General features: G+C 42.1%; 1 protein-coding gene across 1 annotated transcript; it reads right to left on the reverse strand.

The window, feature by feature from the left end:
- Positions 1 to 10,165: 10,165 nt before the first annotated feature.
- On the reverse strand, positions 10,166 to 11,733 carry LOC148700486 (uncharacterized). The gene is made up of 3 exons (XM_088709095.2): positions 11,406 to 11,733; positions 10,551 to 11,024; positions 10,166 to 10,448 (listed from the first exon to the last, which is right to left on the reverse strand). Exons 1-3 carry the CDS (start codon positions 11,640 to 11,642, stop codon positions 10,281 to 10,283), a joined length of 879 nt encoding a protein of 292 aa, XP_088565221.2. The 5' UTR covers positions 11,643 to 11,733; the 3' UTR covers positions 10,166 to 10,280.
- Positions 11,734 to 13,222: the final 1,489 nt, after the last annotated feature.

A 13,222-nucleotide genomic window follows, 5' to 3' on the forward strand; every position in this document is an offset into this window, starting at 1 on the left:
TCTCATGCAAGTATCTCTTAAGCATATTGTTATCGTTCACTTATCAGATCACCGCTAGGTTTTGCGTATCAGTATAGCAGCCGATCATAGTACTTGAATTAAGTTATTGATATTCATTAAATCACATGCTCAGCTGCTCATCAACAAAAAACTACGCCAAGCCAACTAAGTAGCTAACTATCATATATTTTTTATTTTTATTAAATTTTTATTATGGATCGTGATTCTCTCCAAGTGCGCCATCTTTTATACTCTATCTCCATGCAACCATAGATAAAACATACTTTACTTAATAATTTGCAAAGAAAAAAAAGAGCATATTCTAAGAATCTAAATGGAGGATCAATTCATTTTATTGCTCTCCATTTGCGTGTATCATACTCTGGAATCTTTAGAAGTAATTTATTTTGTTTCTCAAGAAACATAATCTTGTTTTGTATGAAAGAAAAAAATAGTAGGTGAGACTCGTAATTGGAAGGATCTTGCGTACGAGGCAAGCTCGTGCTCGCGATCGCGGACCAGAAGGACGGGGGGGGGAGACCGGGTCAGCCGTCCAGCAAATACAGCAAACAGCCTTTGGTTCGACTACAAAGCGAACCAACTGTCCCACTCATGACTAGTGACCGAGTCATGAGCTGTTGAGTCTTACGTGGAAACCAGAGAGGGCATGAGCAGGAAAGCCACGGCTTCGCAGATCCAAGAGACAAAGAGAGGGAAAAAGGAAGTCACAAGGCGACGTGGCTCTCACCCTCGAGAATACGACGACGATGGCACGCGGCATCGCTGTCAAGCGGGGAACCTTCCTCCAAGCCAAGGGCCAAGTCATTGCCGACATCAAACTTTTTTAATATTAAAACCTCACATAAAACTTTATTTGGGTGCCGACATCAAAGTGTCACGCCAAAAGACACCTGGAACACTTTTTTTTTTTCTCTCAATTATTTTTTTTGGTAAAAAATTAGGGGGGGGGGGGGGGGGGGGGGTGGAGAAACAAACCTACCCGCATAGCAGTTCCCACTAGGCCCCCCCTCCATCAGAGAATGTTCGATGCGGGTCGCAAGTTTTCGCATGCCCCTTCCGACCCATGGATTATCCCACATGTGAGTACGTCGCTCCAGCATCACCTCGGTACCGATGGATCAGATGGCGACTTCATTAAGCAAATCAGATAGAGGACATCTGATCTCCATATTTAATCGATGCATGTACTTTTCAAACTTGAATCATTCATGTGGAATTTTAGCTCCACCCCAATCATGCTACCATCTTAGTGACCTTTTATCTTTTTTTGGCTATGGCAACCCTGTACGGAGCTTTCAACTCATACCTAACCTATCTCATGTGAGTCAGAAGCCTAAGCTCTCGATCAGAAAAAAATATTTGATGGATCAGATTCTTTATAAACCTAAGATGAAATCATCCTAAATCGTATTAGGTTCATGGTGGATTTTGCCTATCCAATAATATCTCTTCGAGAAGATCAAGCCAACAAGTAACATGATGAAAACGTAAATCTTAAAAAAAAGAAAAGGTTGGTCATGATGTGTACGGATGCATGTGGTGCACCCAAAAGTAGATATGAAATGATGTGATTCGTATAGATTAATACAATCAGGTTTCACATCTTAATTTGTTTTGCAAAAATAATATTATATGAGAGATGGACAGAGACAGTGGGGAATTATGGGATGGCTCGTCATCCCACAAGATGTGATTTCTCACCTCCATGCACTAACAAAGACAGCACGTACATTTGAGGCGTGGGCATTCCCTTTTCTTTTTCTTTTTTTTATCGTTATCCCTTCTCTATCTAGGGCGTCCTGGACGGAGGAGCTATGGATTCAGAATGAGATGACCTTTCTCCTTTTGGGTCCTAAAACAGAATGTGGACTGAGCCCGGTCCACTTGCGCTGCCCAGCCATACTTAGGCCATGCTCGTTTGCGATGCATGTGAGAATGACGAGGAAGATGCTGGCCGGAGTCTTCTTCCTCTTCGGTCACGATGAGATCAAAAATCCATCGCGGTCTAGAGACTGGTCAGATAAAGTCGGATCCAGGATCCATTATTTAAGATCCCCTTTCTTGTTCTTTAAGTTCATCAGAGTTTGAGCCACCAATTCTGAGCTTCTTCTCCGATCGTCTTCATCGATTTATCGTTGAAACGAGTCACCGAAACCCTTGTCGGGCTAAGGTATGTCTCCCTCTTCTTCTTCTCTCTCCCTTGTGGTTTTTTGGAGCTATGTTTTTGCCTTGTTTTGAGCCGGTGAATCACTAGAAAACCATTCGAAATATGGAAGCCGTATTTCAATCTATTTTTCCTCGCCGCCGGCTACCATCAGTCGCTGCCCATAGTGGGCGGCCGTGAGTCCCTTGACTTGAGGCACCACCATAACCACCTTCTCCCTCTCCCTTCTTCTTCCCCTGGCTAGAGAGAGCTCTTGTTCTTTCTTCCTCTCTTTTTTCTCTCTTTTCCACACTTTCTCTCTTCCTCTCTCTTATTTCTCTCTCTGCAAAGTTTCTCTTCTTAATTCGTGGCTAGACATGTTGATTGATTTAGGTTGACCCGTGCCATTGACAACCAAGTCCAAACCCTTGATTAAATCCACACTGAGATTCTCTCTCCCTTCTCCATCCTTTCTCTCTCTGGGCTCATTGGTTCATGGGAAAAGAAGAGGAAAAAGTGTGGTTAACGGAAAAGTAATGAGATGCCTCTTGTTTGGTTGGAGTTTTCAAAGAAAAGATATGGGAAAGTTGTATTCCCATGGGAATATGATTCCCATATTTCATGAAAAAAAAATTTCCATGAGAAACAAGGGAAAGTTACTTTCCCATGAGCTAGGAATTAGTCCATTTTTATTTTTTTTCCAAAAAGGCCCTTCAGCATTAAAGTATAATAGGAATTACACATAATTTTTTCAGAAAAGTAGATGGTCAACCAAACATAAGCATTCTGAAAATCTGTCTTTCTTATGATCAACCAAACATGCCAAAAGTACTTTCTCAGGCATCCTCTTCCTCGGAATCTGCTAAATGCTTCCCGCGAACCAAACGAGCCTTCTATGAAGTTTTTTTCTCTATCTGAACTTTTTCTCTCTACTCTTTTTCTAGAGATGATAGACCAGCAAGATACTTCTCTTCCTATCTTTGGGTCCTCATCCAGTGTCATCGAGTGGCGTGTCAACCCTCACTCTGGCCTCTATCAAACACTGTTAGATTTGATTATCCCGATTTTTATTGAACCATTTGTGCCCTAGTCCGAGTACGATTCAATGAATTTCACTTTGATCAGACCAATTGGGATGTCGGGCACTTCCGCTTGGTCAACCCTGCGAAGGTATCAGAATTTAAAATTTTTATTATTAAAATAAAAATAATTATGATGAAATTCTAATAAAAAATATAATTTTGAAATATTAGACTCTTAAAAAGATTTTCGAAATTAATTGGAGCTATTAGTTGGATTACATTCGCAAGGAAAGTAATTATTTGATGGATCATATTCTTTATAAATCTAAGATAAAATCATCCTAAATTGTATTACTATTATATTTTTTTAAAAAAATAATAGAGTGATTTTATCCTAGATTTATAGTGGATCTGATCAATCTAATAATATATTTCCGGGCAGATGAAGTCAGCATGTAAAATGATAAAAACTTAAATCTTAAGAAAAAAAGTTTTTTAAAAAAAGGGTTGGTCATGATGTGCACGGCAGCACGGGCGCATGCGGTTACAAAAATCCTCCTGCTGATGTTCACATAGATCATAGTAACTTTGCATTCCTTCGAGCGATCCGAGCTGACGCAATAGGCTTTTACAGGGTATAAGGCGATCCATGCAGCCTTCCTCCAGAAGATCGACTGACTCCTGGGGCTGCAGATGACCTCCAAATCCATCTTAAATCCATATTGTTAGAATTAGTATTCGTACCTCTTTTCACAACCAGCTTGCAAGTATCCCTTGCTTTGATATCATCAAGGTTTCATTCTCACCCCATACCGCTCTATCTTCTCTTACACCTTTAGGAGTAGGCATACTTGGCACCTTGAAGGCCAACCCAGGGGGAAACATTCCATTCAGTTGAGTGTTACAGGAACTCTCCATAGAGATGAGCCGAGAGGCATAACAAAGATGAGAACAGATCAAAGGGACACTGTCTATCCAAGGATCATTATGGATGTTGATTTGATTCCCATCCCCCAGCTGCCAATGAAAAGACACAGGCATTAGAATAGATTGACTTTGAAAAAAAAAAAAGGCTGATGACTGCCTCCGCTAAGCATTAAATAGATACTTATCCCTAACCACTTGGACTCCATAGAATTAGGGTGGAGCTGCAGCTTACTGGCACCAGCGACCGGATGATAGCATTGATGATAGTTGGAGGAGAAGATATGATTTTTGTAACAACCCAAGACCTCACCCAAAATGGCTAGCCGGAAAGTATTATTTGGGTTCCTTGATCCTGTATAAGTATCCAAGATCTACCCAGCGAATAACCGATATGGGACTAAACACATGCTCGCACGGATCCTCACAATTATGATGCTGGTTATCTTCATTCTCATTTCCTGCCCACGAACCTATTGTTTTTTTTTTGTTTTTTTTTAAAAAAATGGAAATGGATTTTAGCACCCTTTGAGGCTATGTATGGATGTGTTTGTTTGGTATATGGCTCATGGGTTGGATTGGATCCGACTGTGCCACCCTCACCCATCGAACTCGAGCAGTTATTGGTTGGACCAGATCCATCGCTCAGTAGTGAGCCAATCCAATCGTAAAGCAACGCGCACAAAGCTGGAGAAAAAGAAAAAGTGTGTAGAACATGCATATGTTTGTGTAGAGCAACACATAGTATTTTATTTTTTAATTTTGTTGACTGTTTTCACACTCGTCAGATGTGAGCCACTGATAGAAAACTAGTCCACCAACTCAATAGTGGATTTGATCTAACTAAAATTTACACGGACCGACCAATTAAAGCTGGGGAGGAGAAGTGCGGAAAATAATAATAATAATAAAATCTTGCCAAGGGACCATCATAAAGAAATATATAAAAGAAAAAATTTGACCATATGATATGAGAGTTCAACCATAAATGTAAGACCAAGTATACTCTTGAAGTCCACACCTATACATAATGATAGAAATAAGAAAATATACTTGAGTAGATAAATTTGTTTTATCTTTCCTTTCACTTAGTCATTAGTCATATGCATCGCATGCAATTGTTGCTGGTTAACTTTAATTTGTTTGTTTTAACCATATCCTCGATTTTGAAGTAGATTAGTATATTCATTCTATTGCAGAACTCAAGGAAAGATGTGTGAATGTCTAAGAAAAAGACAATCTTAAACTGAGTTTACTTCTCTTATCCTACGTTGTTTCAAATCTAAAAGTAGGTGAATTAATCTACTTATCAAGGAACTTACTGAAAGATTAATGGTTCAATGAGCTAAGTTGCAAGAGAGCTCGAGAAGTAGCACTGATTTTATTTTGTTATATAAATTAAGAGCTAACTTGCATCACAATGCAAGATAAATAGTTTCTCTTTGGAGATGTAAAGTATGTTACATTATTTTTCTCTCATAACATGGTATCTTAGCATCTCACAGGTCTTATATGACCACCGCTTCTTGTATGACTTATTATTAAAAAAAAAAAATCTCGTAGTACAATTTCACATTATAACTGTTTACTAACAAATTTTAGGATTTAAAAAATATCTTTATTTGCATATAATTTATCTTAGCTAATCAATAGACTCTAAAGTTTAATTTGGTAGGAGGGTCAACAATGTATATTAGGCTTAATAGTTTGGGATGGTGAGAAATGGATTAAGGTAATCATGTTATACCTTCGTGGATGTTATAGGTCTTAAAATTGTCGATGCATGGACTAAGCTTAATCAAATGGATTAGATGAAGATCTCTAGTCTAGTATAAACACTCTTTATACCCCTTACGAGATACATTAATCTTTCAATTTTTATAATGCTCCATTCTGTCCAAGCCTAGAAATGTTATGACAGAACTTTTAGCAAAAGGATGCAGCCTAGTTTGTAGATTCGAAAAAACTGTCCAAAAACATTCTCATATATCGTCAAAATCTTTTCCAAGATTTATGTCATTTTTGGATCTGCTATTCTCCTCACTCAACTATGAATTGTACAAAAATAGTTACCATATAACTTGGTCTCATCTATCTATTATTTTTAGTTTATACCAAGGTATGATGTACCAATCCGAACCGAATGACATAGGGTGTATCATACCAGTTTGGTACCGATATCCGATACGGATAGCATACCGACATCCAATACGTCAAAAAAATCTCATACCATATCGTACTGATACTGTGCTAGTGTAACACTAGTACGAGGTCCGGTACCGAAACAGCGAACTTTAGTTCATGCCACTTAAAAAAGAACAATGGCTAATTTTCATACCAAGGAGAATTAGCTGAACGGAGCCAATGTCAGGCTTTCTCGGCTGAAAAATCATGAAATACCAGCCACTCGATAGCCTTATGGATTAGATCTAATGGTCCTGCATAGATCTCATCCATGCCTTGAGATTTGCATCCATGAGGGAGGGAGTCAAGGTTGATGAGATGCAAATGAGCCATTGCATGCCATATCAGATGAGTGGAAATATATCCAGATTTCTATAAATCAGTGATCCAAAGTGCATGATCCCTACTAGATATTTCTATTCCTATCTCCCAATACGGTTGATCGTGGCCTCTTTCATGGCTTATACTTCAAATACCTGCTAACGAACGAAAACTGCCACTAGAACCACCCAAGTACAGGGGCAAATACGTCAATTAAATTTCCCCGTTAGACGTTACCCCACGGGTGGTTCTATATACACCCCCCCCTATTGCTCAGGACACCCCCCAAAAATTAAAAAAAAATTAAATACTCTCTACACCCCCCCATTTGCTAAGGACACCCCTAAAAAATTAAAAATTCCTAAATTACCCCCCACCCTCCCCACCCCCTCACCTAAATTGCTCTCTACACCCCCCAAACCCCCCCCACCCCGCTCTTCCCCTCCAAAACACCCGCCGGCTTCTCCCTTCCGCCCAAAAAACCTCGCCTCAAGCACCTCGCCGGCGGCCAAACCCCCTCCGTCTCCCTTTGAACTGTTCCGCCCAAAGCACCTCGCCAACGCCCAAAACCCCCCCGTTCCCCCTTCTCCCTCTCGTCGCCGGCATTCTCCCGATCTCCGACCACCTCGCCGGCTTCTCCCGGAACCACCTCCCCGGCCATCTCCCGAGCAACGAGCACCTCGCCGGCGCCTCCACGACCACCTCGAGGTAGCTCCCCCCCCCCCCTCTCGCCTCCCCAAATCGTTCGGCACTGGTTCTTTGAACCAGTGCCTTCGGTTCGGCCCCATGGGGCCGACCCGCTGCAATTGGGTCGGCCCCATGGGGCCGACCAAAATACATTGGTTCGGCCCCATGGGGCCGACCCAATGTATCTTGGTCCCCATGGGGCCGAATCTAAATTTTTTTTTTTTTTCCTGTTGCTAGACTAAGGATTATTTTTATTCCCAAATTTTAGCCTAGATCACGTCCTTAGGGTGAATTGGATACCCAACATCAAGGACAAGTTTTTCATTACTAGATTAGATAGTAATTTGAGAAGTAGGGATAATTTAGAATCATTATCATATAGCATTAACATGGTGCATCCAAATATGATGATCTTGTTACCTTCATCGATGTCATTCTTGATCTTGGAATGATTATCTCATATCAAATGCTCTATCAAATAATAAAACCACAACATTAGTTAACGAACAAAAACTAAAAACAAAAACTAAGAACTGCGGCATAGTTTTAGGTAAAGTCTATTATTGAGTTATGTCTTGAGTTTACGAGTCGTATACTTTTGAATTATCATTTATGTATGCAATTGAAGTAACATTGAATTATTTATCACAAAACCCAATCATGTAGATTCCAAGAAGTAACTTGTTTCTTTTTTGGCTTGTTTTATCATTTATCATTTATGTATGCAATTGAATTATTTTCTTTGATATAGCCTAACATTGAATTTCTATATTTTCAGACATGGATCCCGGTCCCTCCAGAGTTAGACCTACGGCGTCAGCTAGGAGACGTCGTGCTAGGATTGCTTCTCCCGAGCCTGCTCATATGCCATCGCCCTCTCCTGAGTCAGAGCATGATGATATGCCCGCTAGGGGCGAAGATGATGAGTCCGTTGGACCATGTCCAGGAGGTCCAGAGGATGAGTCCATCCTGATCAGTTTCAGGACGCATATAGCAGCTTCCATCTGGAGGCAACAGGTATTGTTTATTTGTTATAGCATTATATTTTGTTTATTGATGTTTTATAAAGTAGTAGTAATTATACATTTATATTACAGGAACGGGCTCCACTAAAGTGCATGAACCATACTGCCAAGGTTGGTGAATGGAAGTGGTGGTCTTCAAACCAACCAAATACCAGGTTCAAAGCACTATTGAGGCAGTCGGGCCTCATAGAGTTAGTACAGTGCTCTTATCGATTCACCGATAAGATTCTGATTTCGGGCTTCGTAGAGAGATGGCAGCCCGAGACGAACACCTTCCATATACCATTTGGCGAGATCACTATCACGTTGGATGATGTATCCGCCATTTTAGGGATTCCTGTCGCAGGTGCCTCAGTAGCAGTTTCTCCTGAGAGGATGAGTGATCGGGATGCTGAGGAGCTACTTGTGGAGTTGTTGGGGGTGTCAGCTGGAGACGCGCGTCAGGAGGTACTGTCATCGCGCGGTCAGTCTGTGAGGATGGAGTGGCTGAGGACTCAGTTTCACTCTGTATCTGATAGAGACAGCCAGCAGAGGATAGAGTGTGCAGCACGAGCCTATTTGTTATTTTTGTTAGGCTGCACACTCTTTGCTGATAAGAGTGGGACCAGGGTGCCTATAGCGTATCTGTGTTTACTGCGGGATCTGGATAGGGTGAGCACATATGCCTGGGGTACAGCTGCCTTAGCATATTTGTATCGGCAGTTGGGGATTGCGTCGAGGTCATCAGTGAGACAGATCAGTGGTTATATGACGCTTCTGCAGGCATGGATTTATGAGCATTTTCCAGCACTCAGTCCTCACCCGTCGCTTGAGTATACTGATGCCAGTCCCCGCGTGCACCGCTGGATGCCCGGTACTCCATCCCGTACCACGATGGACCATTTAGTGGTTCTACGTGAGTCATTGGACCTTTTGAGCATCGATGAGGTACGTATCATATTACCATTTGCTTGTGTTTGTCAGTACTTTTAATATGCGATATAGTATAAAACTGAAATGGACCTTTTGTTTTGCAGGTTATTTGGGATCCCCATCATCGGCTTCGGGGAGATCGCCCATATGTTGATATCGCATTTTTTAGTGGCTCCATCAAGTGCCTTGATATCGTAGAACCCTATCATCCAGAAAGGGTTCTTAGACAGTTTGGTCGTATTCAGACCATCCCTCGAGCGCCACTAGCCCCTACGCGAGCCAACAGAGGTTCCACAGCAGGCTCGTACCGGATACATTACTCCTATATGGATCAGCTTTGGGAGCGGTGGGAGGACCACGTGCTGAGCCAGGCGAGCAGGAGCCACCCAGTTACCCGGCCATCAGACAGCGTACCGGGATACATGGAGTGGTATCTCCGTATCACGCACGTTGCAGTTCAGCCTCCTCATCTGCGCTCGAGTACTCATTCTGGAGCTAGGGGAGGTCATGATGATGCTGACATGCACCGGCGGCGTATTGCAGATGCACTCGGTATCAGTACCGACATTGTACGGATGGGTCCCTCAGAGGCTACGTCACTAGGTGCCGGGCACCTATTTCATGCTATTTGTCAGATGCATCAGTTACTTCTGGGTGATGAGCCTGGCCCGAGTACAGCACCCTCTCATTCGGATCCAGCACCCTCTCATTCGGACGTACAGCAGTACACGCGTCGACGACGGCGTCATAGGGATTGATGATGGAGCCTTTATTTTGATTATGTAGCTTCGACTTTTTTTTTTGTGTAATTTGAAACTGTTGATATTAATGAAAAATATATATTTTTGGTACATTTACGTGTAATCTTTGTAAAGCCTGGCCCGTTCTATTTTACACAAATATAACAGTGCACATAACAATCAATCTAACAATGCGAAGACAGATATTTTTTGATTTATATTGATGATGGAGTTTCACAGTACATGACTCTAAGAGCCCAAAAAAATTTACAACTTTCAAAAATTGTACATATATAAACAATCAATCTAACTCTACTGTCTCGCTAATTATAACATTAGGTGAGATGCTCTCTTTGAACTGTTGAATCCGGGCTTCATATGAATTTTCCCATCCGGTAGCACAAGGAAGATGATATTTTCGCCAGTTGGTCGCTACTGGCGGAACGGGATGTCCCGGCAACAAGAACACCTTCAAAATTAGAAATAAGAAAATATTAATAGCTACAAAATTATAAATAAGCAAAATTAAATAAGCAAAATTAAATATTCGCAAGTGTTGTGAACGTAGTACCTCAACAAAATGATTTCCATTTACGAATCCGATAGCGATATCTTTGCGGGATAGAAGAGGTACTGGCACAGAACGGAGAGGTAGAAAGGTCAGACATTGTTGCAACGAGAGATGGTATAGGACAACATTATAGCAGGATGCTATAAGATGACCCATGTCCGGCATAGTCATCCATCTGTCATATGGTGGACAATCATCATAATATGATAATGCATGAGTGATCTCAGCAATCGTCCCTTCCACACCATATAATGTGCGATAGTGGTCCGAATGACATTGCAACTCTTGCAATAAATCCTTCCTAACACGCACCCAGTCATCTTCTCCAAATCCCAGTAAGTCAGCTATTGCCCTAAATCCGCAATTCCCATCAGCTTTTACATCCTTGATATGCTGGATGTATGGTCTCAAGGCAGAAGGAATAGCATCAATATAGATAATGGGCGTATGTGACTGGGCTCTAGTACGAAAAACCTGCAAATAATATCAAATGATAGAAAATATGTAACAATGGCAGAAATATCCAAATAGTTATCCGTCTCAGCACATCCCGTACCGGCACGGCACGGCACGTCCCGACATGTCCCGTATCGGCACATCTCGGCACGGCACGTACCAACATGTCCCGTATCGGCACATCTCGGCACGGCACATCCCGTATCGGCACATCTCGGCACGGCACATCCCGTATCGGCACATCTCGGCACGGCACGTCCCGACATGTCCCGTATCGGCACATCTCGGCACGGCACGTCCCGACATGTTCCGTATCGGCACATCACATACCGGCACGGCACGGACCGTCCCGTAGACGTTGTGATACCTATTGTAAGGAAATAAATATTTGGTACTTACCTTTTGCTTGGGCCGCCTCTTTTGAATCTGAGTAGATGGATTGCGGATGGTAACTTTCTCAACACCAGGTGAATAACTATCCTGTCCAGATAGAACCAACTCAAACGCAGACGGGTCACGTCGAGTAGACGTATCAACCTTCATTGAAGCGCGCCCACGTGAACCGGTCTTCCGTTTTGCAGGCTCTAAAAGAGGTGTACTATCTGGACTTGCAATCTCTCGTAACTTCTTGATCATCTGCAATTGAGAAGCCCCATCTAACTTCTTGAATCGTAGCGCAATCAAATCTAACTCTGCATCACAACTCAACTGAATTGGCTGCACGGGGGGGGGGGGGGGGGGGGGTAGGCACAATATCAAGTTTCCTCCAATGAGGATCTATGCAGTCGAGAGGAATGGGCCGACCTTCCACCCTGTACCGCGCAATCTGGTGAGCACATGGTATACCATGTGTGCGTCGAATAGCGCACCCACAATTTGAATCATCAAACCCAACTGAATTGGCTCGTTTCGATTGGGCGAGGACATGCTTTAACGCACTTATAGATATGAAACCTCGCAACTCTTTGAATTCAACTGGCTTGAAGTTGTGCTGCACTACCAATAAACTCTTCTCCAATGAGGCTTTAACGGAGCTGTGCTGCAACTCAATCAATCCATGTATTCTAGTCCAAGATGACTCGAAACTTCCTTGGCTTGATCCAAGCTGCTTTTTGAGCTTTGCATGTGCACTCTCGACCCTAGTAAACAAATGAAAGTTAGATATAACAATTGAGGCAAATTAAAATTAAATGAGTCTTTATTTGTGATACCTATTTGTCGTCACATTTCCGTAGTGCCTGCATGTATCCGTCCACGCCGCAACAAATCTTTCCTTGTATTTGCTCAGCCAAGTATCTGACACATACTGTAGTGCATCTGGATAGGTACCGAACTCTCTCTGCAGTGCACTCCAGCGATCATTATACTCGTCTTCCGTGGAGGACAGCACTAGTACATTCCAACTCATAATAAATTTATCCCATTTCTCCTTCAATTCGAAAATTTTTTTGCACTTGGCCAAAACATTCCTACTAATATGCCATCTACATAATAAATGTCTAGCAGTAGGAAATACTCTATGAATTGCATTCATCAAAGCCAAGTCTCTATCTGTAACAATCAACTCAGGCAAAACATCATCAGCTATGACACTGCGCAATCTCTCTAATGCCCAAGTATAGCTTTCTTCCCGCTCAGAATTTAAGTATACAAAAGCAATTGAAAATGTCATGTCAGTAGATGTCACCCCCACAATCTCTAAGAGCGGAAGACGATACCTATTCGTCTTGTACGTGCAATCCATTATCAACACACGGGGAAATGCACGGAACAAATCAATGCTGCCAGGGTGTGCCCAAAATAAGTCATGCACAACATCCGTATTAGTACAATTCCTATGCCACTCAATATATTTAGCCTCTGATAATTTACCTAATAGATGTTGCATTTCAGACCTCCCGGCTTTCTCTACAACCTTAAACCGTTGACGTACATTGTAGATAGTCTTGATAGTCGTAACATTGAGGGCATCTCTTTCCTTCAATGTGGATAATATGTCCTTTGGACGAACCAAACTCTTCGACATATCCACTAACAATTCCGTCTCCTGCTCAGATAATCTCCCTGCATATGAGTGCCCCTCCAGATTCTCTGCAGCGGGATGATTGTGCACTCCACATACGACCAGTAATATCCAATCATCCGCAGTATCCAATTTCTTTCCTCTTAATGCAAAAGGGCATCCACACTTCTTTGTCCCACAGGCAGTCTTTATT

Source organism: Phoenix dactylifera, chromosome 4 (genome assembly GCF_051530095.1).
Source record: "Phoenix dactylifera cultivar Ajwa chromosome 4, Ajwa_hap1_PhDact_Kaust_v1.1, whole genome shotgun sequence".
NCBI lineage: Eukaryota > Viridiplantae > Streptophyta > Magnoliopsida > Arecales > Arecaceae > Phoenix > Phoenix dactylifera.